General features: G+C 57.1%; 2 protein-coding genes across 14 annotated transcripts; one reads left to right on the top strand and one right to left on the bottom strand.

Moving 5' to 3' along the window:
- On the top strand, window positions 1–21,387 carry ABCC10 (ATP binding cassette subfamily C member 10). Of its 10 annotated transcripts, none has more exons than XM_057699132.1 (22): window positions 1–84; window positions 399–570; window positions 2,002–3,220; window positions 4,493–4,720; window positions 5,364–5,520; window positions 5,749–5,858; window positions 7,526–7,605; window positions 8,240–8,411; window positions 10,023–10,121; window positions 10,542–10,731; window positions 11,460–11,537; window positions 11,691–11,885; window positions 12,321–12,474; window positions 12,646–12,854; window positions 14,213–14,234; window positions 15,167–15,586; window positions 15,891–16,060; window positions 18,275–18,435; window positions 18,707–18,960; window positions 19,890–20,035; window positions 20,470–20,582; window positions 20,902–21,387. In XM_057699132.1, exons 2-22 carry the CDS (start codon window positions 410–412, stop codon window positions 21,385–21,387), a joined length of 4,824 nt encoding a protein of 1,607 aa, XP_057555115.1. In that variant the 5' UTR covers window positions 1–84; window positions 399–409. The 10 variants fall into 10 exon arrangements, 8 of the variants coding, with proteins under 8 accessions (XP_057555115.1, XP_057555116.1, XP_057555118.1 ...); XM_057699133.1 differs by lacking the exon at window positions 1–84 and adding an exon at window positions 105–207; XM_057699137.1 differs by lacking the exon at window positions 1–84 and adding an exon at window positions 20,136–20,233 and having other exon boundaries at window positions 227–570; window positions 20,902–21,205.
- Window positions 21,311–26,441, bottom strand: DLK2 (delta like non-canonical Notch ligand 2). 4 transcript variants are annotated; one of them, XM_057699142.1, is made up of 6 exons: window positions 26,235–26,441; window positions 25,186–25,316; window positions 24,847–24,910; window positions 23,704–23,834; window positions 23,093–23,237; window positions 21,311–22,232 (listed from the first exon to the last, which is right to left on the bottom strand). In XM_057699142.1, the coding sequence occupies exons 2-6, from the start codon at window positions 25,259–25,261 to the stop codon at window positions 21,497–21,499; spliced, it is 1,152 nt and encodes a 383-aa protein (XP_057555125.1). In that variant the 5' UTR covers window positions 25,262–25,316; window positions 26,235–26,441; the 3' UTR covers window positions 21,311–21,496. The 4 variants fall into 4 exon arrangements, with proteins under 4 accessions (XP_057555125.1, XP_057555124.1, XP_057555123.1 ...); XM_057699141.1 differs by having other exon boundaries at window positions 26,220–26,439; XM_057699140.1 differs by lacking the exon at window positions 26,235–26,441 and adding an exon at window positions 25,796–26,200.
- Between the last annotated feature and the right edge of the window lie 431 nt (window positions 26,442–26,872).

The raw sequence follows: 26,872 nt of genomic DNA, 5'->3' as shown, positions 1-26,872 counted from the left end.
ATCCGGTGGGAAACAGCTTCTTCAGGTTAGAGGTTCCGAATCTCTGGCGGCGGGGACACAAGGAGTGGGGAAAGCGGAGCACGGGTAAGTGTTACCAGTCCAGAAAGCCGCCAGCTCCTGGGAGCCATACCAACTCCCTTCCTACCGCTGAGCTAACGCAAGAACAGGCAGCGTCTGGTTTCGCGGCAGCCGCTCGGGAAGGCCCTGGTTCGTGGGCGGGGTTGAAGGCGGGAGGTCCGGCGGGGGACGCGCTGTCCCTCTGGTTCCACCCCCGCTTCCTGGTCAGCGTCCCGCCCCCTCGAGTGCTGGCTCCTTGCCTGCGCCTAGCGCTTGGGATCGCGGATCCCCCTCTCTCGGGGAGGGTCCTTCTCTCTCTCCACCCTCTGCTTCCCCCTCAGGTGAGGCCTCCATGGAGAGGTTCCTGGCCCAGTTGTGCGGCACCAGCGCGCTGCAGCCGCTCCCGGTGTGGGAGGGGGACACCAGCGGCCACTGCTTCACCCAGCTGGTGCTCAGCGCCGTGCCCCACGCGCTTCTCGCCGTGCTCAGTGCCTGCCACTGGGGCAACCCGAGGTGGGTAGAGACGGGTGGAAGACATCTGTTCTTCTGTTCTTGCAGACCTCACTCGAAACTCACACCTGCGCGGAAGTGTAACCGAAATAGTGAGGTCTCTGGAATTGGGCAAACAGAGAATAAAATGTGGGCATTATCACTTTGCAGCATTGTGGGTGTTTGGGGGCAAGCTACCTATCTTCCCTGAGTCTCACAGCATTGTTGGGAGATTTAAATTAGCTAATGCATTTAAGCATATAGTGCAGTGCCTGCACATTTTTTAAGGCCCGATGCATGGTAGAAATCATCACTTTTGTATATTTTCAGATGCCCAAACACAGTTGTAATCACTGAGCTTTTTAAAGGAAACCCAAAACATTTTAATCTATGGTTAAAGTTTTCAGTAACCCAGCCCTGCCAACAACAGAGGGAATAAAGATTTACATGTTTTTTTAAAAAACCTTTCTTCTTTTTCTTCATTTACTCTATTTTATTTTATTTAACTTTATTTTTTAGTTTTGTGTCGGGTCTTAGTTGTGACCTGCGGGATCTTTCGTTGTGGTGCGTGGGCTTCTCTCTAGTTGTGGCACAGGCTTAGTTGCCCCACAGGCATGTGGGGTCTTAGTTCCTTCACCAGGGATTGAACCTGCATCCCCTGCATTGCAGGACGAATTCTTGGCCACTGGACCACTAGGGAAGTCCCAGATTTATATGTTTTTATATGAACCTCTTTTTATATGAACCTTCAAGGTGTTCTGATATGTACGGTTACAGGCATGTTTTCCTGTACTTGATTTTTAATGCAGGCAGATCACCCTTTTGTTTATTAAAAACTTTTTTTGCAAACCAAGAAGATACAGACAAAACTAAAAAGAGGTTTTTCTTCAGCTAATTGAGTCACAAAAAGGACCCACACCATCTTCTACAACCATTGGAGAGACAGAGAGTAGATTATTCTGAGGCTTCAGGAAGTTTAGGCTAATTTAGGGTTAGAGTATAGAAGCTGTATGTAAGTCAAATTTTTATTCACCTAATAGTGCTTCAGGTGAATTTGAGGGTTATTTTAGGTAGATACTTTTTGTAAAAGTGAAAATATCCCTTAGTGGTTATCTGTAGGAAATTTTAGGTTTTGGGGTTTTTTTTGTTTGTTTAGGGATTTTTTTTTTGTAATTAGGGTCTTCATGTTCAGTACAACCTTAACTCAGAATTTTTTTGTTTCTGTGGCAAAAGAATGATCAGAAATGGTATAGGTGGATTAGAAAGTGGAATAGGTTAACCCAGGAAGATTTCCTGGGAGAAAAGGCCCTGAGTTCCAGGGTAAAATGGGATGGGAATAAGGTATACAAGACAGGGAAGGGAGTTGATTCCCTCTAGGTTGGTGAGTTATTGGCGTGTCTGGGCCCTGAGTCAGCTGTGATGTACCTCCTTTTCTTTTTTCCCTCTTGTCCCCAGGAACCCAGATTACATCTCACACTGCAGTCCTGGCTGGCGCCTCCGACTTGCAGCCTCCTTCCTGCTCTCCGTCTTCCCACTGCTCGACCTCCTTCCAGTCGTTCTGCCACCAGGGGCAGGCCCAGGGCCCATAGGGCTAGAGGTGCTGGCAGGGGGCGTGGCGGCTGTGGCCTGGATCAGCCACAGCCTGGCCCTGTGGGTGTTGGCTTATTCCCCTCATGGCCGCTCCCGGGGGCCCTTGGCCTTGGCTCTGGCTGCCTTCCTGCCAGCCCCAGCCCTAGTGCTGACCCTGCTATGGCACTGCCAGCGAGACACACTTCTGCCCCCGCTTCTCCCAGGGCCCCTCTCCCGCCTGTGCCTCCTCATCCTGCAGCTGGCTGCACTCTTAGCCTATGGACTGGGCTGGGCAGTCCCTGGGTGGCCACGGGAACCCTGGGCCCAGGTGCCCCTCGTCTCTGAGGGACAGGAACCCGAGGTAGCTGAAGATGGGGAGAGCTGGCTGTCACGCTTTTCCTATGCCTGGCTGGCACCGTTGCTGGCCCGAGGCGCCCATGGAGAACTCCGGCAGCCTCAGGACACTTGCCGCCTCCCCCACAGGCTGCACCCAACCTACCTAGCTCGTGTCTTCCAAGCACACTGGCAGGAGGGAGCCCGGCTGTGGAGGGCCCTCTATGGGGCCTTTGGGCAGTGCTACCTGGCACTTGGACTGCTGAAGCTGGTGGGGACCATGCTGGGATTCTCAGGGCCCTTGCTGCTGTCCCTACTGGTGGGCTTCCTGGAGGAGGGGCAGGAGCCACTAAGCAATGGCCTGCTCTATGCCCTGGGGCTAGCCGGTGGAGCCGTTCTGGGTGCTGTGCTGCAGAATCAGTATGGGTATGAGGTACGGAAGGTGACACTTCAGGCACGGGGGGCTGTGCTGAACATCCTGTACCGAAAGGCTTTACAGCTGGGGCCCAGACGCCCTCCCACCGGGGAGGTCCTGAACCTACTGGGCACTGACTCTGAGCGGCTGCTCAACTTTGCCGGGAGCTTCCATGAGGCCTGGGGCCTACCCCTGCAGCTGGCCATCACCCTCTACCTGCTGCACCAGCAGGTGGGTGTGGCCTTTGTGGGTGGTCTGATCTTGGCCCTGCTGCTGGTACCTGTCAACAAAGTGATTGCCACCCGCATCATGGCCAGCAACCAGGAGATGCTACAGCACAAGGATGCGCGGGTTAAGGTGAGGGGCTGCTTACCCTAACCCTCACCCTCAGCCGTCCAGAGTCCCCAGGTCCCAGCATCCTGGTCCCTAGGTCCGCCCATGCACTGTGCCTGAGACAGTAAGTGTGATCTAGAAGTCAAGAGCTCACACTAGAGAAAGACAGACATGGGTTCATGTCCCAACTCTCCCACTTACTAGTTTAATCACTCAGACAAGTCACTTAACCTCTTTGGGACTCCATTTCCTCATCTATAAAATGAAGGGAATAATAGCTTGCCTCATAGCATCATTGGGAGGATCGTATGAGATACTGCTTGGCACAGTGCGGTCACAAAGTGAGCACTAAGTAAATGTGGCCTGTTGGTAATATTATAGTAGTAGCTCATGCAGCCCTAAGAGCAATCCTAGGAGATGGGAAGTAACCTGTCTGGGGCCAGTGGGATTTTAGTGTTAGAGCCAGGACCCAATCTCCCACCTCCTCATCTCAGGCACAGAGCACCACAGCTGCATGTGAAGAGGCCTAGGAGAACCCCAGCTACCTCTTAGGGATGGACTGTGGGGAAAGGAGTAGGTCTCTTTCCTGCCTAGGCCAACTCTAGGTGTGAGCATCTGGCTGGAGTCAGTTCTGGGTTGTGTAGTGATTGTGGTACCTTTATAGAGGGGATGGTGGGCTTAGGGGTCCATATAGCATAGTTGTCAACCTCTTACTGGAATTGCTCCAAGTGCTAATGGGGAGGGGGGTGTCCGTAATAGCTGGTTATGGCCTTTCCCCTACCCATGACAGCTACTGACTAGTCTCCAGGGCCACCTGGGAAGGCTCCCAGTGCCTCCCTGGCTTGCAGGCTGGGGATGTTTGAATATTAGGATCCAAGGAGTTCCTCTGGCCCTTGTCCATCTTGCCTGGGCCTCTCAGCCTGCCAGACCCTTGGGCTGTGGTGTGGCCTCCTATACCTGTATACTCCTCTAAGAATAGTTCCCATACCACCCAAGCCATGGGTTGGACTGGTAGCCAGCCCCTGAAGCCCACATCTGGCTTTGGTAATAGTCCTTAGTCCCTCATCTAAAGGAAAGAGTGCTTTTACCCCAATGTAGTGACCCCCGCCCTGTACTTTCTAACACTTCATCTTCTAGGAAGGTGGGAGGATTCCAGCTCCAGCCTGCCCCCAGCGGAGCACATGGGGGCTCAGAGTGCTTGACATCCTCTGCCAGGAGCCTGAGGGAGACGGGGCAGAGGAGAACACACCTGAGCAGTGTCTCCACTTTGCACTTGTCTCTTGTCCCCGCCCCTAGCTCGTGACAGAGCTGCTGCATGGCATTCGTGTCATCAAGTTCTTCGGGTGGGAGCAGGCGCTGGGGGCCCGCGTGGAGGCCTGCCGAGCTCGGGAGCTGGGGCGACTCCGGGTCATCAAGTACCTGGATGCGGCCTGTGTGTACCTGTGGGCTGCCCTGCCGGTTGTCATCTCCATTGTCATCTTCATCACCTATGTCCTCATGGGGCACCAGCTCACCGCCACCAAGGTGAGGACCAGGAGGGGAGGGGGATGGCTATAGGAAGATGTGGGAGAGAAGCAGCAGCACGGAGACCACAGTGGAGTGGTGGGTGGACTGGGGCCCTCAGTATTGGGGAAGAAGGGATGGAGGGTCCCTTGCTGCCTTGTCCTTTCCCAACCAAGGAGAAATTCTTTGAAAGGACTTTTCAGCTGGGGCCTCGGATATATAACCCTTCCTTCTGTGGAGGAATTCCTTTTTTCCTCTCCTCTTTATTCATCTCCTGCTTCTGGTGTTAGATCCCTTAATCCTCATTCTGATGGCCTTGGAGGAAAAATTCACGATCCAGTTCTGGGTGGATCCAGTGCTGGATCGAGCCAGGTGATGTTGCTACTTAGAAATTCTGAGAAGGTCTCAGAGTGAACGAGGTGTGTGTGCTTCTTGGGGAGCAACCTGGATCCCTGGAGGAATATCTGGAATTTCTGGGATTCTTGGAGTGGTGACCTCTGCCACCTCTAACCCAAGGATTATCAAGCTAACCCCTCAGTTCTGCTGCTGCCCTGTTCTCCCCTCCACAGACCTGTCCGCAGGGCTACCCGTGGAGCAGGCTTTCAGATAATTCCCGAGTCTCAGGTGATGCTCTGACTCTTCCGCCCACCTTCAACCCCACCAGGTGTTCACAGCCCTGGCACTGGTGCGCATGCTCATTCTTCCCCTCAACAACTTCCCTTGGGTGATCAACGGCCTCCTGGAGGCCAAAGTGTCCCTGGACCGGATCCAGCGTTTCCTCGACCTTCCCAACCACAACCCCCAGGCCTACTACAGCCCAGGTAATAGGAAGCTGGAGGGCGGAACCTGGCACAGGGGAGGGAGAAACTGTGGCTCCTTAGTTGCTGTACACAGATGCTGCCAAGAAGAGCCAGAGGCAGCAGAATCTAGATGGGGCAGTTGGGCACTTCCTGGGGGAGAATCTGCAGACCAAAACTGAGGCTGAATTAGCCCTGGGCAGGTAGGTTGTGGATTAGAAACCCAAGTTGAGTGGCTTCGTCCTTGTTCAGATCCCCCAACAGAGCCATCCACAGCCTTGGAGCTACATGAAGCCCTGTTCTCCTGGGACCCAGTTGGAACCAGCCAGGAGACCTTCATCAGTCACCTTGAAGTGAAGAAGGTTTGTTGGTCAGACGCCCTGGTAGAGAGTCCCCAGACTAACGAGGGACATGCAAGCTCAGTGACCGATAAACAAGGACAGAGCCAATCGTAGCAAGATGGCCCTGTGGCTCTATTTACTGAGGCAAGGACGGAGGGGTTTTGGTGAGCAGGTTCTAATTGGAGAGGAGATGATGCCTTATCTCTGAATGTCGTTTTTCTAACTCAGCTGCTTCAGGGCACTCATATCTCTCCCTGGTCGCCAGACCGCTCACCTCCACCCAGTCCAGACCAACAACTGTTTGCCTCTCCGTGTCCCGCAGGGGCTGTCGAGTTCAGAACAGACCCCAGAACTTATCCAGCATCTTCCCCAGGCTGGGGACCTGAGGGAGAGGCCCAGCAGCCCCCTCTCAGAAGGATTTTGCAAAAGGTATAGATAATCCTCTATTTAGCCTGTTGAAAAGGAATCACACCCTGTGACTCACACCGTGGCATACATCATCAAAGAAGCGCTTGAAAGAACATTCCTGGCAGGACGGCAGCTCCTCCTCACCGAGTCCTGAGTTTTCACTCTCCCCTGACCCAAGTCCAACCCTTTGCCCCAGAGCTCAACCCAGTGTTCTCCAGGGGAGCCTGAACTGCCTCTACCGCATTTGGCTCACATTTCTGGCTTGGGCTGAATGTTTTGTTTTTCCTCTTAGTTCAGGCAAGACAAGGCTGGAATTTTTTCAAAGGAATTTTACTAATGTGTCAGTTGGGGCTTTTTTGGATATAAGTCATAAAAACCCACTGGAGCTACTAGCTTAAGCCAACAAGAATTTGTAAGAAGGATATAAAGATGAATTGCAGAATCCACAGGCAAGCACGTGGGCAGATCTCAGCAGCAGCCCAGAGCCAGGCCTCAACTCGCTGAGCTGCTCCTTCCGTCCGCTTCTCTCTCCCTGTATCTGCCTCATTCTTCTCTCTCTGAAGACCTGCTGTCCACGGGCAGAAGATGGGCCTGCAGAGAGCCCTTCCACTTCCAGGCCACAGCCAGAAAGAGGGAGGCTTCCCCGGGAAGGGTCTCAGATTGGTCTGGTGCCCACTCGAAGATAGGCTAACCCTGGCTGGCAGGGTGTGGGCATCACAGACAGAGCTGCCAGGAGCCCCACCTGGTTCTAGAGAAGGAATTTTTTTCCTTTGTGTACAGAGATATAGCTCCATGAATGTATGTTACAACTAAACAAGGAAGGGAGCACAGGAATTTTTAAACTGCAAGTCACAGAAATGGGTGCCTATGCACAACATTGCTTTTTGCCCTGAGCTATTAGAAGTTTTGCCGCAGGTGGAGTTAGCCAGCCCAGCACCCAGGCCTCAAAGCCTGGAGTCCTTCCCTCCTCTCTCCCCTTCCTGGGTTGCCTGCCTCAGCGCTTTCCTTGGAAGTTCTTGGGCAGTTTCCTCCCATGCTCTCTGGCACACTGCTCCTCTCCAGAGGCCCTTCACACAGTGAAACATGCTTCTCTGAGTGGGGAATAAAACACCCTACTCCCCTGGGACAGCATCAGTCACTGAGATACAGCTCAGCCTGTGGGGCAGAGAATTCCTTTCCTCCAGACTAACTGGGGCCTGGAGAGAAGCCTCCATGGGATGACTGGCAGCTCAGGGCCTCAGGACGGAGACCTGACACCTACTTGTGTGGCTTCCTTGCAGGGTATGCTGGTGGGCATCGTGGGGACGGTGGGCTGCGGGAAGAGCTCGCTGCTGGCCGCCATCGCGGGGGAGCTGCACAGGTAAGCAATCTCCAGCGACACCCCCCGCCCGGCATCCTCAGTTCTGCCCTTCGCCAGCACTTAGCTGGCCCCCGCTACGTGATTGGCACCTTTTAAGGGGTCAGAGGATGCCAGGATGAGCAAGACATGGTCCCTTTCTTGGCAGAGTTTTCAGTCTGGAAAGGGGAAGGAAGTGAAAGTGAGTTCTCACAACCATCACCGCAGAGGGTTAGACGTGCCGTAATAGTGAGTGAAGAAATAAATGGAAACATCCGGCATCAGCCACTCTTTCAGAAAATGTGCTTGTGCAGGGAATGGATTCAGAGAGGAGCAGAGGTGTAAGGGAGGGCCTTTGTATTTCACGGTGAGAATGAATGAGTTCAGGGTGGTGGCCACACTCTCTTCTGAGCACATCGACATATGACGGCTGCTTGGCTGCAGACAGAGCAGTTTCTTCCCTTCCCAGTCCACAGTGAGCCTCTAGCTTCGTTAAGACCCTTCGACCTCAGTGGCTGCCAATCCAGAGAACTATGTGACATGAAGGGGGACCCTGTGTAAAAGACATCAATCTAGAGAGGCTTCTGAGAGGCAGGGGCTGGGCAGGGAGGGCACCCGTCAGGAGCCGGCCCCATGTTGCTGGCCTGGCTCTCTGCAGGCTGCGTGGGCGAGTGGCAGTGTGGGGGCTGTCCAATGGCTTTGGCCTGGCCACCCAGGAGCCCTGGATCCAGTTTGCCACCATCCGAGACAACATCCTCTTTGGGAAGGCATTTGATGCCCGGCTCTACAAGGAAGTGCTGGAGGCCTGCGCCCTCAACGATGACCTCAGTGTGAGTGCCTTGGCCACCTGCTTCCCTTCCTCCCTAACACCACAGGTCAGGGACTTGCTTTTCTGGGAAGGGGTTGCTTATACTCAGGTATCACTTACCCAGGACTGGCCGTCAGGCTTTGGTCCTCCCAGAGCGTCCAGCTTCCGTGCAGGACCTGGGCGGGGTGGTGATGGTGACTGGGTGTTCCACATGGCAGCCAGGGGAACTCTTCGGCCTCTGGGACTAGGGAAGGGTTTCCTATGAGGCTTAGCTCTCTGTAGGTCTGGCTAATGATTCTATTCCCCCCACCTCCCACTGGAAGAGTCAAGGTCCTTCTAGAGAAGCCTGGCAAGCCCATTAGATCCCCCACATCCAGAGTGCTAAATTTAGGGGGGATGAGAGTCCAGCTTTCTCCCATGACTTTCCCACCCAGCCCCATGTCCCCTGCAGGACTGTCATCAGCACTACCGTGTCCAGGTAGATGTGGAACTTCCCTAGAAAGGAGGACCTTTGACTCTGACCATGGGGCATCCTATGTCCATTTATCATTTGTTTCTACCTCAGGCATTTCCCACATTTCTCCTGGGTACAGAGGGAACTGTTCTGGGTACTAAGAAAAGAGATGAATCACAAAGCTTTTCCCTTGGGGGGGGGCCACCATCTGGTGAACCACAGGTGCTTCCTCTGGTATGGGGACCCCTTAGCTAAGGAGACCACTCCCAAGGCCATAGGGAGGCTCGGGGTACCCTTCTTCTCTAAAAACCTAGGAAAGGGGACTTCCCTGGTGGTCCAGTGGTTAAGACTTCGCCTTCCAATGCAGGGGGTGCAGGCTTAATCCCTGGTTGGGGAGCTAAGATCCCACATACCTCGGGACCAAAAAACCAAAACATAAAGCAGAAGCAATATTATAACAGATTCAACAAAGACTTTAAAAATGGTCCACATCAAAAAAAAAACAAAAACAAAAAAAACCTTTAAAAGAAAAAAAACCTAGGAAAGTTTCACTTTGAATTTGCCTATCTTCATCCTTGCCTGTTAAAAAGGCAGGGTAGTGAGTGTGACGGAGAGGTTAAGAATCTACATTCATGTCCTGCCCTTTACCAGCTGTGGAATGACCTTGGGCAGGGTACTTACTCTGAGCTTTGGTCTCATCTGTGAAAATGAAATAATGTCAGCTTCATAAGGTGGCCATGGGGGTCAGATGAGATGATGCCTGTAATGTGCTCAGCACCTAGAAAGTGTTCAACAGGGGACTTCCCTGGCGGTCCAGTGGTTAAGGTGCCACTCTTCCACTGCAGGGGGCATGGGTTCGATCCCTGGTCGGAGAACTAAGATCCCACGTGCTGCATGGCATGGCTAAAACATAAAAAACATGCACACAAAAAAGGAAAGCTTATTAAAAATTCCTCAAAAAAAGAAAAAAGAAAAGAAAAAGAAAGTGTTCAACAAATGCTCGTTGTTGTTGGAGCTGTGGTTTGTCTCCTTTGGCTCACACACCCCAAATTCAAGTCTGGTCTCTTCAAGCTCCCTGGCTCTCTGACCCCTGCCATCTCTTCCCTGCAGAGGGATAGGAGATGAGGTAGAAGGTACTGGGGAGCTCACTGACCAACACTGGGGGGCCTGCCCTGTCAGATCCTGCCTGCTGGGGACCAGACAGAGGTGGGGGAGAAGGGCGTGACCCTCAGCGGGGGACAGCGGGCCCGGATTGCCCTTGCTCGTGCTGTCTACCAGGTAAGTTGAAGATGAGGGCGTCCTGAGCGTCAGGAGCTTGGCTGGGGAGGGGCCCGTGTGAGGATGTTTTCATTGGCATCCAGTTTCTTCCCTCTTCCCTCCATGCTCCTAAGGTGTTGGTCCTTTGGCCATCCCATCTCCCTTTTGTAGATTCAAGGCAGAGTTAAAGGCCCCTGAAGAAGCATTATGTGGCTTGAGGCACTGGGACCCAGCAAAGCTGAGCACTGGCCCTGGGGCACTGGCCTTGCTCGACTGGAAGGAAGTCCGCTCTCTGGTCTCACCTTCTTCTTTACTGCTGTAGGGGTAGCCCCCAGAGTTCCTCTCAGCCGTCTTCCCGGACAGCCTCAAGATCACGTCCTAGGAGAGGTCTGGGTTCTGACCAGAGGACTTGGTGCCCATGGCGGCTCCACCTCTCTCTAGGAAAAGGAGCTCTATCTCCTCGATGACCCTCTGGCCGCCGTGGATGCAGACGTGGCCAACCAGCTGCTGCACAGGTGCATCCTGGGAGTGCTGAGCCACGCCACGCGGCTGCTGTGCACCCACCGCACCGAGTACCTGGAGAGAGCTGACGTGGTGCTGCTGTTGGAAGCCGGGTGCCTCGTCCAGGCCGGTAATGTGGGCCACCAGGGCGGGAGCCCGGCTGAGTGAGGGAGCCATCTGCCCGGGTGTGACAGATGGATTATCAAGTGCAGACTGCCACCCACTCTGTGTGTGATCTGGGCCCCATCATCCTTTTGTCTAGTGGGAGACCCTCTTCTGCCTTCACAGAACTGGTGTGAGGAACAGAGAGCAGGAGGGAGAGGAGCCTGTGGATTTGGGACTTAGGCTTTGTGACTGGGAGCTTTGGGAACGTAGAGGCCCAGGTTCTCTGAGAACAGTGTGATGTCCTTGAAGAAGGAAAAGCAGTCATGTTTAGGACAGTCATTTTATTCAAAAACAAATAGAACTTCGATGGATTATTATCCAGAGAGACATGACCATCGGCAGGTTCACTGGAGAGAAACAGGAGGAAATGAGACTCCCAGCAGAAGGCTAGGAGTTCCAGGAAAGCCTGGGGAGAAAGCCCAGTGGTAGTGAGAGGTGCCTCTGGACAGGGCGCTCACAGGTGGCCGTGACTGTCCTCCTATGGCTGAGCATTTTCTGTCTCAGCTGATTGGACTCCAGACATAGAAGGATGGACTTGATGGTCCTGCTCGGGGTCTGGGGGTCCAGGGCAGAGCTCTGCTAGGGAAGCTCAGGGAGAGGTCCAAAGAGCATGGGAGGATTGGCTCACATGTTTAGAAAGGCATAGAATATACCCAGAGGAGCCCCCTCCTCATCTCCCCTGCTGCCTTCCAGGGCCCCCCTCTGAGATCCTGCCATTGGTACAAGCTGCCCCCAAAGCCTGGGCTGAGGATGGACAAGAGTCTGACGCAGGTACAGCCCAGGAGTGAGAGGGAAGGGCCTGCTCTTCACCACCACACTTATAGAGGGATATTTCTAGGAAGCTTCCTGCCCCTTAAAACACTGAGGTTTTCAGCTCTCATCCTGCAGTCTTAATCCCCCCGCCCACCTCTCTGATCCTCACAGCCACAGCCCAGTGTGTACAGAACCCAGAGAAAACAAAGGAGGGGCTGGAGGTGGAGGAGAGCACGTCTGGCCGCCTGCTGCAGGAAGAAAGCAAGAAGGAGGGCGCCGTGGCCTTCCACGTGTACCGAGCATACTGGAGGGCTGTGGGCTGGGGCCTGGCCCTCGCCATCCTCTTCTCTCTGCTCCTCATGCAAGGTAGGATTAAACCCTGCAGGCCTTCATCCCACATGCAGCCCTGTTGCCTAGGTCCCCATCACACCCATCACCTTGCGCAAATCATTACAAAGCCCACAGACTCACCAGGCATGGGTAGCAGCTGGGACAAGAGGCATGTCTCCAATTCTGAGAGTCCCAGGGACCAGGGGGAAGGGGTGCTCCATAGCTGTCATCTGATCTGCCCCCAAGGCTGACTCCTTTTCTGCAGATTTGAGAGCACGCTGTCCCCAGAGGTGAAGGGTGATGGGCCCAGGAAAGAAGCGCACACTGGGGAGGACATGGGGTGGGGACAAAGTGGGAGGGCCGGGGGTGAAGGAGGGTAGAAACCAGAGTCTAGGGCAGGGGAAGGGGTGTCTGAACAGAACGAAAAAGAGGAGTCTGTCTGGCAGCTTTCTCCTTCCCATCCCCACCCAGCAACCAGGAACGCGGCTGACTGGTGGCTGTCCCACTGGATCACTCAGCTGAAGGCAGCCAAGAATAGCTCCCAGGAGGCGCCAGCCCCCAGCAGCCTGGCCTCCGCAGGGCCGCTCTCTGCCCAGCTGCTCCTCTTCTCCCCGGGAAGCCTGTAGTGAGTGGCCGGGGCTGGGGAGAGCAGGCCTGGGGCTCTCAGAGTGGTTGCCAGGCGGGGAGTGAGTCGGGGGGCTGGTGTCCCAGGGCCTGTGTCTTCTGGAGGATGGGGAGAGGTGGCGTGGGGACGGGCAAGGGGCCCCTGAGTGGCCCCACTTTTGGTTACCCACAGCCCCCTCCCCACCACCCAGCACTTCAGTGTCCCCACTGCCCAAAGCTGCCCCCAATGGCTCCTCAGACATCCGTTTCTACCTCACCGTGTACGCGACCATTGCTGGTGTCAACTCCCTCTGCACCCTCCTCCGAGCAGTGCTCTTTGCGGCGGGCACCCTCCGAGCGGCCGCCACCCTGCATCGCCGCCTGCTGAGTCAAGTCCTCATGGTGAGGGGACGGGAGGGAGGGGGTGACATGGGGGGCCCCTCCCAGTGCCTGGGTTCCATTGGAGGCCCACCTCCTGGTCCTCAGGAGAAAACAGCTCCTCACAGATGGGTGCAGCACTTGAGACCTTGAGACCTGGAGAGGCCAGGAGCAGAGCAGCTGCGTGGGTTCAAACCCACTCACTTAAGTCTATAGCTTTCTCATCTATAAAGTGGGGAAGAGAGAATCTTCTTCAGAGTCACTTCCGTTTTGGAGTTCAAGCGCAGAAGACTGAGTTAATCACCCTTTAGTTATTGTGAGGCCCCTTTGTAATTTTATGTATTGATCCGTCCCTTTTTACCTGCAAACCTGGTTTTCATTTCCTCTTCTTTCCTTGATAACCATCTGAGAGGTGTTTAATATGTATCTTTTTGTAAATTTTTTTTAAGATTTTTAAAAAATTATTATTGACTTATTTATTTTGGCTGCGGTGGGTCTTTTTTTTTTAATTAATTAATTTATTTTATTGGCTGTGTTGGGTCTTTTTTGCTGTGCACGGGCTTTCTTTTTTAGTTGCAGTGAGTGGGGGCTACTCTTCATTGTGGTGTGCGGGCTCCTCATTGCCGTGGCTTCTCTTGTTGGGGAGCACGGGCTCTAGGCACATGGGCTTCAGTAGTTGCAGCACATGGGCTCAATAGTTGTGGCTCATGGGCTCTAAAGCACAGGCTCAATAGTTGTGGTGCACGGGCTTAGTTACTCCACGGCATGTGGGATCTTCCTGGAGCAGGGCTCGAACCCGTTTCCCCTGTACTGGCAGGCGGATTCTCAACCACTGCACCACCTAGGAAGCCCTGTGTTGGGTCTTTGTTGCTGCACACAGGCTTTCTCTAGTTTGGCGAGCGGGGCTACTGTTCCTTGCGATGTGCCGGCTTCTCATTGCGATGGCTTCCTTTGTTGCGGAGCTTGGGCTCTAGTTGTGGCACACGGGCTTAGTTGCTCTGCAGCATGTGGGACCTTCCCGGACCAGGGATCGAACCTGTGTCCCCTGCATTGGCAGGTGGATTCTTAACCACTGCGCCACCAGGGAAGTCCCTAATATGTATCTTTTTGTTTGTCTTTTTGCAAAATGCCTATGTTTTCTGTGCACATAGTTTTATAAACATTCCTTTTCTTAGTTTTTACTTAGAGCTCTTCTAAGATCCATCCCTGTTGCTGTGTGTACATATAGTCTGTTGGCTTGCCCCATAGGTCATTATGAGGATTAATCAGTACATTGAAAGTGCTTAGGACAGTGCCTGGCATACACTAAGGGCTCAATTAGCAATTATTATTAATGATATTGTTAATATTACAAGGCTCTTTTTTGTCTATTATCTTATTAGGGCCTCATTATAACCCTGTGAGGTGAGTACTGTTATCCCCACTTTACAGATGAGGAAACAGGCTCTGTGACCTGGGCAAGGCTCGTTCTGTGGCTGTGAACCCAGGACCATGTGGGTCTTGTCCTTGCCTCTCAGGGAGCAGCCACACTCTGCCCGCATCTTCAGCCTATGAAGGAATTGATTTCTCATAGGCTGACATTAGGAGGTGCTTTAGCACGTCCTTTGACCTAGTGCCCTGCCTTAAGATAGGACTGTTCCCCAAGTAAAGGCAGAGAGTTGGGAGACAGACAAGGCAGGAAAAGGGAAAGGGTCGTCTTTGACCCTTTGACCCATACCTCCCAGCAGTAAGTAGTCTAAATGGCTAGCAGTTACTGGGCACCTGCTCCATGGGACGCAGACTCTCCTAAGCTCCTGACTGATGTCTTTATGGCTTCAGTCCTGCCGTCAGCCCCATGAAATACAGTTCTGTTCCTATCCCCGTTTTTAAGATGAGGGGCAGAGGCCTTGAGGAGATGAAGTCCCCTTGCCTGGGGTCTCACATCAGGAAAGTGGCAGGGCTGGAATCCAAGGAGCAGTCTGGCTCCAGAGCCCGAGTGCTGGACCATGAGACAATATTGACTTTGACCATTGTCCTCACCACTCTGTCCAGCCACAGGCCATCAGGATGTTCTCTGACATCTACCTAAATCTCGCTCATGGCCTGAAGTCTCCATCTTCTGGAGAGAGATTAGCTCCCTGCGCTTGAAAGGGGGGTAGGCACGTCTAGCACAGTTAGAGGTAGAGGGCTGGTCAGCCTGGCCTCTGTTCCCCACTGGCCAGAGGGATAGGAGAAGCTGACTCTTTCCCACCCTGGGGTATTCTTCTTCCAAGGTCCTCCAGCCCCTCCTCAGTGCCCCCAAACCCTGGGGACACATGACTCCTTTCCTATTCTCTACCGTGGGCCTTTCCCCCCAGCCCATCTTCCCTGGGGGCTGCCTCCATGGCTTTTCTGCCGGCCTCTGCCCTGGCCCACCCACACCCCTGCTCTCAGGCACCGGTGACTTTTTTCGACTCCACACCCACGGGCCGGGTCCTCAACCGCTTCTCCTCCGACGTGGCCTGTGCGGATGACAGCCTGCCCTTCATCCTCAACATCCTCCTGGCCAACATGGCAGGCCTGCTGGGCCTGCTGGCTGTGCTGGGCTCCAGCCTGCGCTGGCTGCTGCTGCTGCTGCCGCCCTTGAGCCTCATCTACTACCGCGTGCAGCGCCGCTACAGGGCCTCCTCGCGGGAGCTGCGGCGCCTGGGCAGCCTCACCCTGTCTCCGCTCTACACGCACCTGGCCGACACCTTGGCCGGCCTCCCCGTGCTCCGGGCCGCCGGGGCCACCTGCAGGTGTGTGAGGTCTGCCTCTTCCGACCAGAGCCGGTGGAGGGGCCGGGGGAGGAAGGACCCCTTAGAAGAAGCGGGGCAGGGTCTCCGGTCTCCTGAGAAGGGAAGGGTGGGTGAGGGCACTAGGGGGAAGAGGAAAGAAACAGTAAAAAGGGAGAGTGAGGCCGAGCGAGTAGACCCCCTGTGAAGGAGCACATTGGTTCCTCCCAGTGTGGAGTGTGCAGGTCAGCTCTAAGGAGGAGGCATTCTGAGGGCAGGGAGTCGGGCTGGGTCTGTGCAACTGCAGTCATGGCACGGCCTCCCCCAGGTTTGAGGAGGAGAACCAGAGACTCCTGGAGCTGAACCAGAGGTGCCAGTTTGCTGCCAGTGCCACGATGCAGTGGCTGGACATTCGGCTGCAGCTCATGGGGGCCGCAGTGGTTAGCGCCATCGCGGGCATCGCCCTGGTGCAGCACCAGCAGGGCCTCGCCAACCCAGGTGCTGCCCCGGGACCCTTCACTCCCACCCCAGAGCCTGCCCCACACCTCTCCCTGCACTGTCCACCCCTTCCCAGGCATTTTCACCTCCCAACCAGGGTTCCCTGTGAGGGTGTGCTGTAATTTTCATCACCCCCATTGTAGAGCTGAGGAAACTGAGTCTCAAGGAATCACTCACCCAGATGATGGTGGGTCTGGGACTAGTCAAGTCTCTGATCTCCGCCCCTCTCTGCTCACCCCATCCCCAGCACTTAGCACCCCACCCCCGCCCACCTGCCTTCCATCCATCCTCCCTCGTAGCCTCTCCAGGCCCACCTGCTCCACCCGTCCTCCCCCGTGGCCTCTCCAGGCCCACCTGCTCCACCCGTCCTCCCTCGTAGCCTCTCCAGGCCCACCTGCTCCACCTGTCCTCCCTCGTAGCCTCTCCAGGCCCACCTGCTCCACCCGTCCTCCCTCGTAGCCTCTCCAGGCCCACCTGCTCCACCCGTCCTCCCTCGTGGCCTCTCCAGGCCCACCTGCTCCACCCGTCCTCCCTCGTAGCCTCTCCAGGCCCACCTGCTCCACCTGTCCTCCCTCGTAGCCTCTCCAGGCCCACCTGCTCCACCTGTCCTCCCTCGTAGCCTCTCCAGGCCCACCTGCTCCACCCGTCCTCCCTCGTGGCCTCTCCAGGCCCACCTGCTCCACCTGTCCTCCCTCGTAGCCTCTCCAGGCCCACCTGCTCCACCCGTCCTCCCTCGTGGCCTCTTCAGGCCCACCTGCTCCACCTGTCCTCCCTTGTAGCCTCTCCAGGCCCACCTGCTCCACCCGTCCTCCCTTGTGGCCTCTTCAGGCCCACCTGCTCCACCTGTCCTCCCTCGTAGCCTCTCCAGGCCCACCTGCTCCACCCGTCCTCCCTCGTGGCCTCTCCAGGCCCACCTGCTCCACCTGTCCTCCCTCGTAGCCTCTCCAGGCCCACCTGCTCCACCCGTCCTCCCTCGTGGCCTCTTCAGGCCCACCTGCTCCACCTGTCCTCCCTTGTAGCCTCTCCAGGCCCACCTGCTCCACCCGTCCTCCCTCGTGGCCTCTCCAGGCCCACCTGCTCCACCCGTCCTCCCTCGTAGCCTCTCCAGGCCCACCTGCTCCACCTGTCCTCCCTCGTAGCCTCTCCAGGCCCACCTGCTCCACCCGTCCTCCCTCGTGGCCTCTCCAGGCCCACCTGCTCCACCCGTCCTCCCTCGTAGCCTCTCCAGGCCCACCTGCTCCACCTGTCCTCCCTTGTAGCCTCTCCAGGCCCACCTGCTCCACCCGTCCTCCCTCGTGGCCTCTTCAGGCCCACCTGCTCCACCTGTCCTCCCTCGTAGCCTCTCCAGGCCCACCTGCTCCACCCGTCCTCCCTCGTGGCCTCTCCAGGCCCACCTGCTCCACCTGTCCTCCCTCGTAGCCTCTCCAGGCCCACCTGCTCCACCCGTCCTCCCTCGTGGCCTCTTCAGGCCCACCTGCTCCACCTGTCCTCCCTTGTAGCCTCTCCAGGCCCACCTGCTCCACCCGTCCTCCCTTGTGGCCTCTTCAGGCCCACCTGCTCCACCTGTCCTCCCTCGTAGCCTCTCCAGGCCCACCTGCTCCACCCGTCCTCCCTCGTGGCCTCTCCAGGCCCACCTGCTCCACCTGTCCTCCCTCGTAGCCTCTCCAGGCCCACCTGCTCCACCCGTCCTCCCTCGTGGCCTCTTCAGGCCCACCTGCTCCACCTGTCCTCCCTTGTAGCCTCTCCAGGCCCACCTGCTCCACCCGTCCTCCCTCGTGGCCTCTTCAGGCCCACCTGCTCCACCTGTCCTCCCTCGTAGCCTCTCCAGGCCCACCTGCTCCACCCGTCCTCCCTCGTGGCCTCTTCAGGCCCACCTGCTCCACCTGTCCTCCCTTGTAGCCTCTCCAGGCCCACCTGCTCCACCTGTCCTCCCTCGTAGCCTCTCCAGGCCCACCTGCTCCACCTGTCCTCCCTCGTAGCCTCTCCAGGCCCACCTGCTCCACCCGTCCTCCCTCGTGGCCTCTCCAGGCCCACCTGCTCCCCTGCATCCAGTCTCCTGTGGGCCTGGTCTGGCTCCTGCATCTCCGTGCTTCAATGCTGGCTTCCTTTAAACACCCGCGGTCCACAGCTCAGGGTCTGCCCATTCTGCCCGCCCCTCCTCACACGCATCCTAGGAGCCAAGCCTGCTCTAGTGCTGGTGTTCCCCTTCCCCAGGACTGGTGGGCCTGTCACTGTCCTACGCCCTGTCGCTGACGGGCCTGCTCTCCGGCCTGGTGAGCAGCTTCACGCAGACAGAAGCGATGCTGGTGAGCGTCGAGCGGCTGGAGGAGTACTCCTGTGAGCTGCCCCAGGAGCCCCAGGGCCAGTGGCCACAGGTAGCCTGTGCCCCCACCCCAGTCTGGGCGCTGGAACCCTGAAGGACCCTCCTGATGGCCCAGACTCTCCCCCAGATCCTTTCCTTGTGCCCCTCACCGTCTTTCTCCGCTCCTGTAACATCCGCTCTGATCTCCCTGTTCTTGGTGTCTTTCCCCCCTTTCCTCCTCGTTCCCCCCACCTCTCTTCTCACGCCATCCATCCCTTCTTCCTCTCCCTTCCTTCCACTCTCCTCATTCCTCCCCATCCTCTCCCACCCACGGACCCCACCAGCTGGGCATCGGCTGGCTGAGCCAGGGGAGCGTGGAGTTCCAGGATGTGGTGTTGGTGTACCGGCCCGGGCTGCCCAATGCCCTGGATGGGGTGACATTCCGCGTGCAGCCTGGGGAGAAGCTGGGCATCGTGGGCCGCACGGGCTCCGGCAAGTCTTCCCTGCTGTTGGTGCTCTTCCGGTTGCTGGAGCCCAGTTCCGGGCGAGTGCTGCTGGATGGCGTGGACACCAGCCAGCTGGAGCTGGCTGAGCTCAGGTCTGGGGGAGGGAGGGGTGGGGCCAGACTATTGGCACTTAGAGGAAGGCCCAGCTAGGAAGGCTTTATATAAACTCAGGGCAGCCAGGGGGCCAATCAGGAGGCAAGACAGAGGATGGGACAAGCAGGTGAGGGTAGTGAGCTGCCGGTGCTCAGGTCGGGATTCATAGCTGTGATCTTCAGGCTTTCACCTTCCCAGGTTTATCGCGTACTTCCCAGCATACACACTCCACTCTAGGCCATCAGTCACTGCCTCCTGAATCAGAGCCTCCCAGGTGCTGTGGCTTCAAGGCTTGGCAGGTGTCGCTTGTGACAGCTGGAGGCCTGGGCCAGTTGTCCCTGGCCACAAGTGGCCTCATCTGGAGCTAAACATCCCCACCAACCACGTTACCCTAGTATCATTTCCTCTGAGTTCCATGACGTGGGAAAAGGTAGGGAAGCTCTGTCCTAAAGCCCATTTACTGATCCTAGGCCCTGGCCCTAGCCTTCCTGCCTTTTCTTCTAACCTGTGATGCCCTTACCCAGACCATATAGCTCCTCAGGACCCAATTTTAGGCCCACTTCCAACCTTGAAGCGTTGCCTACCCAGTCAAGCTCCCTGGTCATTCCTTGGCATCCACTGCTGTCCCGTGACTGCTGGAGTCAGTGCTGTACTATTCAGCTCATGCTTGTTCTGTTTTTCTCCCTTAGTGAGTTGTAAGCTCCTTAAGGGCAGAGCCTGGGCCTTTGGTTTCTTCGGTATTCCTCACAGCGCCGGCACAGTTCTAGGTGCATGGCTGACCAAGTGGGGAGCAGGATGGGGGGATCATTCAGGTCTTATCCCCAAGCTTTCCTTCAGGGCTGGACCTGTAGCTAAAACCTGTGCTGGGAGCAGAAGTGGCCACATCTCCAGCCTGGACCCTGTGTCCTGTCCCTCTCTCATCTCCCAGATCCCAGCTGGCTGTCATCCCCCAGGAGCCCTTTTTGTTCAGTGGGACTGTTCGGGAAAACCTGGATCCCCGGGGTCTCTGTGAGGACAGGGCCCTGTGGCAGGCCCTGGAGCAGTGCCACCTGAGTGAGGTGATCGTATCTGTGGGTGAGTTCTAAGTCCTGTCCTGCACGGTGGCAGAAGGCGTGAGCAGGGAGGGGGGAGGGGGTGGCTTAGAACCCAGGGGTGAAGATGCTGTGCCTTGCAGGTGGTCTGGATGGTGAGCTGGGTGAGGGGGGCCGGAGCTTATCTCTGGGGCAGAGGCAGCTGCTGTGTCTGGCCAGGGCCCTCCTCACAGATGCCAAGGTGAGACAAGAGGAAGGGACATTCGAGAGGGCCGAGAAGAAGGCAGGGGACATGTGAGGGGTGGGAAAGTGGACTGGGGACAGGTCCCAAGGGACCTAGTTAGTTTTTCTTTTAGAGCTGGAGGTAGAGCGCTGTGGACTGGCCTGGGGCAGACCAGGAGGTGGGGGCTGAGGCTTGGGTAGCAGCCACGGCTGACCCTCTTCCTCCTCCTCCCTAATCCTCTTCACACGTTCCAGATCTTGTGTATCGACGAGGCAACAGCAAGCGTGGACCAGAAGACAGACCAGCTGCTCCAGCAGACCATCTGCAAACGCTTTGCCAACAAGACAGTGTTGACCATCGCCCACAGGTGTGTAGGCGCAAGTGGGAATCTAATCAGGGGTTAAGGTGTCAGACCCAGAGCCTCCGCTCCTTTCCAGGGACCCCAGGAGTCAGGGCTCTAGAGATTCCAACCCCCATGAATCTCAGCTCCTCGTTCTCCAGGCACCAACCCAGGCCCTTTGTAGCACATTGTCTGAGAGGGTCTGCAGCCCCTCTCCTAGCACAGAGCCAGGGGCTGAAGCCTGTGGGGCAGGCCAGTGCTGTCCAAGGGAGAAGAGGAGGGAAAGTGGGTCAGCTTTCTCTAGGCGTCGTCCTCCATCCCCATGCTGACCACTCTCTCCACGCAGGCTCAACACGATCCTGAACGCGGACCGGGTGCTCGTGCTGCAGGCCGGGAGGGTGGTGGAACTGGACTCCCCCGCTGCCCTGCGCAGCCGGCCCCACTCGCTGTTCCAGCAGCTGCTGCAGAGCAGCCAGCAGGGAGCCCGCTCCTCTCCCTGAGGGCCCTGAGCCCCCGCCCCCCAGGGCCTCCCTCTGTCCTACCCACTACTGGGCGGCCCAGGCCTGCTGCTTGTTTACACTCCTCTGCGGCTCTACCTCTCTCACCTCAGCAGAGGACAAAAGGGTACCCTGGGTTTCTCTTTACAAACTACTCCTCGGGGACAGAGTCCCACGGCCTCCCCAGAAGCAGGCTTCTGCTCTGGCCCTCTTGCATCTGGGACTCCAGGCGGATTTTTTCTGGCAGAAGAGCCCACGTGCACTTCCACAGTTTTATTTGGATAAAATTCCCATCTTACATTCTGCATATTAAAAAAATAATATTTCTGGCATGAGGCTGAGATCCCTCAGTGTCTGTAACCCCAGCTGAGGGGTGCTGAGAAAGGGCCACTCCAGTCTGAGCGGCAGAGGGGGTGAAGGAGGGAGCAGGAAAGCGCCCCCCCATCACAGTGCCGTGGTCTTCCCAGGCTCAGGGGGCAGGTCCGGTGGCAGGGGGAGCCCTGCTGGCAGCATGCTCACCTGACACTCTTGGTCCTGGCGAGCCGGGGCATAGTGAGGGGCAGAGGAGCAACAGGGTCCAGAGGGGCAGACACCCCGGCGCCAGGCCCGCAGGGTCAGTAACACTGTGGACAGGACCAGGGTGGCAGTGACAGCCCCAAACAGCACCACGGCCACCAGGCTGGAGTCGCCCAGCCCGGCCTCTTGCCTGCGCACCACCTCCTTCACGGAGATGCGCAGCAGACCGGCCCCCGCGCTGTGGGGCACAGGCCCCGTGGCAGGGACCACCACAGCTGAGGTGGGCCGCGGGGGGATGTCCGCCCTGGTGGCGGGATCTGGGACAGGTAACACTAGCTCACACGTCTTGCCACCATAGCCACTGGGACAGAGACAGTCAAAGTCATGGACGCGGTCCCGACAGCGGGCCCCTCTCTGGCATGGGCGGCTGGCACAGTCATCCAGGTTGATGGTGCAGAAGCGCCCAGCAAAGCCCTTGGGGCAGAGGCAGGAGAAGCGGTTGATGCCATCTAGGCAGGTGGCGCCGTTAGCACAGGGCCGCATCAGACAGTCATCCACGTTCACCTCGCAGCGGGCACCCACGAAGCCCGCCAAGCAGCGGCATGTGAAGTTGAGGGCAAAGCCCTGGTCGTCCTGGCACTGCCCGCCATTCCGGCACGGGGAGCTGAGTGGGGTGGGAGAGGGCATTTTACCGACTTCCACCTGCAGGGTAGCCCGGGTCGACATCCTGATCACTGCCACCACTACCCCCCTTATAGCTATGTCACCATGAGCCACTCTCTCTGAGCCTCAAATGCCTCATTTTAAAAATGGGATTAGAGGAATTCCCTGGCGATCCAGTGGTTGGGACTCTGCACTTTCACGAAATGCTGAGGGCCCGAGTTCAATCCCTGCTTGAGGAATTAAGATCCCACAAGCCACACAGCTCAGCCAATAAACAAATAAATAAAAGTGTCAGAAGAAATTTTAAAATAATAAATTTTTTAAAAAATGGGATAAGAGCAGTACCCAGCTTCCCAAATCATGAAGATTAAATGAGATAATCCGAGGTCAAGCAGGTAGCAGAGGGCCTGGCCCAAAAGCAAGGCTTAAAGCAAGTGTACAGTTATTATCCACACAGGCTCTCAGGCTTGAGGTGGAAATGAGGACAAGTCCAGCCCCACATGCTGTTTCCTCATTCACCATGAGGCATAAGGCTGCCGCATGGAACAACTTTAGGGGCTCTGTGCCAGCTTTCCTGGGAGGATGAGGGGAGCCCTAGGCCCTCAGCCTCCTCAACCAGGGAAATCACGCATTGATGTGTTACACCTCCAGCCCCTGTAGATTTTTGTTGTTGGAGAAGTGGTTCACATGGTACCAAAAAAGTTGAGAAACCCTAGGGATACTCTGGCAGACAGGGGTTTTATCTTCGAGTGCCCCCATGTGGGACTTCTGACCCTCAGCCCTAACACTGTCCCACCATCCCCTCAACAGTCGTCTCTCCTCCGTCACCAGATTCTCATCTAACCTGGGGCTACCACTCACCCTGCCTGCTCACAGGGTCCAGCCTTGCGCTCGCAGTCACGCCCGTGGAAGCCTGGTAGGCACACACAGTGGTAATCGCCGCCCCCATCATATACGCACTGGCCTCCGTTCCGGCAGGGGGACTGAGTAGTACAGATGTGCTCATCTGGAGAGGAGACCAGGAGGGCTCTGGGGTAGCCCCTCATGTCTGGCACCCAGACCTGCCCAGTCCCCTCCCAAAGCTCTGTGAGCGTGCTTATGCTACAGTCCCAACCTGGGCTGGTATGGTGTAGTGGGGGAAAACAACAAACACTGAATTTGGAGTCAGGAGGCGCCTAGCCCTGGCACTGTCAGTTTATCTTAAAGTCCCTTTGGGCAAGTTCTGTTTCATCTGTTGGTCTCAGTTTCCTCATCTGTAATATGAGTACCGTTTTCTGCAGGTGTCTTGCCTACCACACAGGGTCATGTTGAGGACCAATCCAGACAACAGATAGGTATAAAGTCTAAAATTATAAAATACCATATATTTGAGGGTTTGAGCTGGACACAGAGGCACTCAATAAATAAGGATGGATGTTCTCCCAAGACACATGGGGTCTCCAGCCCAACAGCTACCCTCTCTGCTCCCCTACCTTTGTCACAGAACTTGCCTGCCCAGCCACTGTGACAGATGCACTGCCACGGCTGGTGGCAGGTACCATGCTGGCAGCCAGGCATCCTCACACAGCGCTCACAGTGCAGCCCCTCCCAGCCTGGGTCACACCTGATGGGGAGAAACACAGGGTCAGGGCTCTGAGTAGAAGGATGTGAAGAAATAGAGGAGGCAAGATCAGAGCTTCTAGGAAACAGGAGGCAAATATGACAGCCCCTAAGGGAAAGCAGGTCTATCCCAGGTCCATACAGGGCTGTGCAGAGTCACGGGACACATACATGGTATCAGACCATCAGACAGCAGCATTCAAATCCTGGATCTGCACTTTTGTCTAACCTTTCTCATCTGTAAACTGGCAATACACCTGGCAGGGATGTGTTGAAGAAATTAGGATGATGTCTGTAAGTGCCCCCAGCACCATTCCTGGCATGTTTGAGGTGCTTAGGAACATTTAAAAAATAAATAGAAGAGTGACCTTGAAAGGTCATTAGGACTATCTTCCTACCCTGATTCCAGGGCAGAGGCCTGACCTACTTCAGAGAGTCTCAGCCCCCCTCAGCCCCTCCAGCAGCTCACCCTGTCTGCTCATTACCTTATGTCGGGATACACTTTCCTCCTGCTACAGAATTTGCCCAACCCCCACCCCAGTGAGTCAATTACTCAAATTCATCAAGAAAGAGCCTGTTTCATAAGTGCTTCTCCCCAGCAACCCTCGCAACAGTCTTTCTTTTCCAGGCTAAACCAATTCTCTTTATGTCTTTCCTTTATCTCCCCCTTTCTTCATGGCTCCCACTCTTCACACTCCCTCAAGCTTCAGTCTTTCTGCTGGTATCTTGAAGAGGAATGTTGCAGAATTCCTGGGTCAGACTTGGGAGAGTGAAGTGGGGAGCCATAAACTAGAAGAAGCAAAGGAGAGGCAAGGCAAAGGGGAACTGGGGAGGGTAGGCACAGGATGCAGGGCTGGCCATCTACCCTGTGTGCCCTGTGCATGAGGGGGTGGGGAGTGAGCGGTAGAGTCTTAAGCCCCTAGACATTCTGCTCTGGGGCTTGAGCTGGTTGTGGGTGTGGAGGCCCGGGGAAATGCCGAGCAAAGGGTTTGGGAGCACGTGCTGGGGAGAGGTACCTGCAGGAGCCGTCAGGCGCACAGCAGCCGTGGGCCAGGTCACAGTGGGAGCTGCAGTCATCGGCTGCAAGAGATTGATGTAGGAGGGGTGAGCCCGGCGTCAGGGTTCTGCTGCCTGAGATGCGGGGCTAGGGAAAGGATGCAGGGTCCCAGTAATTGGGTGGGCTCAGCACTCTGGCAGGGCAGAACAGAGACTCATCCCATTCCAAAGGGACGTCCTGGGTGTTGCCAACCCCGCGAGTCGCAGTGGCTGCAGTGCCATCTCTGGCCGACAGAGGTCAACGTGCAAGCAAGGGACGGCCGGACAGGGCCGCGACCTGAGCCCGGGGGAGTGCTCACCTCGGGCAGGCTTTGCGGGTGCCCCCAGGATGCATAACAGGCACACGAGATGTAGGCAGCGGCAGCCGCTGGGCATGGTCAGCGCCGGCCCCAGGAGGGACAGACGGATGGACCGCCGGACGTGCGGACACCTGTGGGACGACACAGGCTGGGAGGCGGCCGGACGCGGAGATAGCGGCAAGGATTCCGGTTCCGAGTGATAGAAGCCGAGGGGGAGAGAGGCATCCAGACAGAAAAAAGGGGGTGGGGGCAGCGGGAGGACGGGGGCGGGGGAGCAGGCGAGGGGATTGGAGACAGGAACTGGGAGCGGGCTCTGTGGGAAGGAGGTGAAGGATGGGCAGCGCGGAGCGAGGTCTGGACGCTAGAAGGGCCGGGGCTGGGAACGCAGTCGGGACGGAGTGGGACAGGGACAGTGCTGAGAGGCGGCCTCGAGCACGGAGGCGACGCGGGGCTCCGTTCCCGGCAGCTAAGTCTCTGTCTCCCCACCTCCGATTCCCCGCAGGACTTGCTCCCACGTCCCCTTCCTATCTCCTCCGCGCTCGGCTCGGCAGCGGCGCGGGGCCTGGGATCCCCAGAGCGCCCGCAGCGCCGCGCGTTCCGCGGTCCTCACCTCGGGCTGGGAGGCGGCGCGCCCCGGGGCGCAGAGCGAGGCCGGATCCGACGGACTCCGCCGAGGGGCCAGGCCGGGACGCGGGGCCGCCCCTAGCGGGTCGCGGGGCCGGGCGCCCAGGCGGCTGCCATGCGAGCCGAGCGCTGGGGGAATCTGGGGCTCGAGGAGACCCCGGGCGGCGGCGGCGGCGGCAGCTCCTCGCACGCGCTCAGGCCGCCTGCCAGGGGCGGCGTGTGCCGGCGGAGCCCGCCTCCCCCCTCCCCTCCCGGGCTGCCACCGGCCCGCCCCCCACCCGCCCGCGCCCGGCGCCCGGCGCCCACCCCCGGAGACGCACCGCACGCACCCGCCCTGGCGCTCGCCCCTTCCTCCCGGCCTCGCACGCCCCTGGGCCCCCACCCTCCGCAGCCCCCCGACCTCTCCGAACCTCGCTCTCACTGACCGCAGGAGGAAATTATGGGAGTGTAAATGGGAGCGGACTGTAAAGGGTCGGCCAAATGTGCGCAGCCGTTATTCTCTATCTCGCATCTCCGCTTTTATGACCCGCGCTGCTCGCCCCACGCCCCACCTCTGCTCTCGCCAGTCCCCCTCCCATCACGCTTCTCATAGATATCCCATGCACGCTCAGGGCATACTTGCCGCTCCTGGCCCTCAGCCTGTTACCAGCCCACGCCTCCTCCATTTGTAAATCCTACATCACCTGCTTAATCTGTCTGCTCCACTCCTCCTCCGCGCCGTCCGCTTCTTTCTCCCCTCACCGCCATTCACAACCTTCCAGGGTCGATCCGTGCCCAAGTATTAGCCTGGGCCACTCGCCCACCCCCTCCACCCCTCCTGTCAAGTCTGTCTTTCCTACCCCATTGCTTTCCGCGACCATTACTGGGAAGCTTCCCTGCACGGGGAACGCCCCTGACTTTGTGAATGTGCCCCCGAGTTCCCACCTGTGTACACCGATCGCATCCATTCTTGACCTCAGGCTAATCTGACTGCCCAAACCCAGAACTCAGACTGAGAGAGTTATGTAGGGGGAGTGAGGGAGCGCTATCCCTCCAGGCTAAAGGCTCAGAGATATCTGTTAGA

The sequence above is a fragment of the Hippopotamus amphibius genome, chromosome 11, assembly GCF_030028045.1.
Source record: "Hippopotamus amphibius kiboko isolate mHipAmp2 chromosome 11, mHipAmp2.hap2, whole genome shotgun sequence".
Classification (NCBI taxonomy): domain Eukaryota; kingdom Metazoa; phylum Chordata; class Mammalia; order Artiodactyla; family Hippopotamidae; genus Hippopotamus; species Hippopotamus amphibius.
The sequence above is the reverse complement of the archived record's forward strand: the minus strand, read 5'-3'. Positions and strand labels throughout refer to the sequence as shown.

Coding starts and splice junctions, on each gene's coding strand:
- DLK2 (XM_057699142.1), bottom strand. CDS start 25,261: ATGCCCAGCGGCTGCCGCTGCCTACATCTCGTGTGCCTGTTATGCATC. Junction 24,911..25,185: donor ACCCGCAAAGCCTGCCCGAG/GTGAGCACTCCC, acceptor AATCTCTTGCAG/CCGATGACTGCAGCTCCCAC. Junction 23,238..23,703: donor AGGCAAGTTCTGTGACAAAG/GTAGGGGAGCAG, acceptor TCTCCTCTCCAG/ATGAGCACATCTGTACTACT.
- ABCC10 (XM_057699132.1), top strand. CDS start 410: ATGGAGAGGTTCCTGGCCCAGTTGTGCGGCACCAGCGCGCTGCAGCCG. Junction 3,221..4,492: donor ACAAGGATGCGCGGGTTAAG/GTGAGGGGCTGC, acceptor CCCCGCCCCTAG/CTCGTGACAGAGCTGCTGCA. Junction 8,412..10,022: donor CCCTCAACGATGACCTCAGT/GTGAGTGCCTTG, acceptor CTGCCCTGTCAG/ATCCTGCCTGCTGGGGACCA.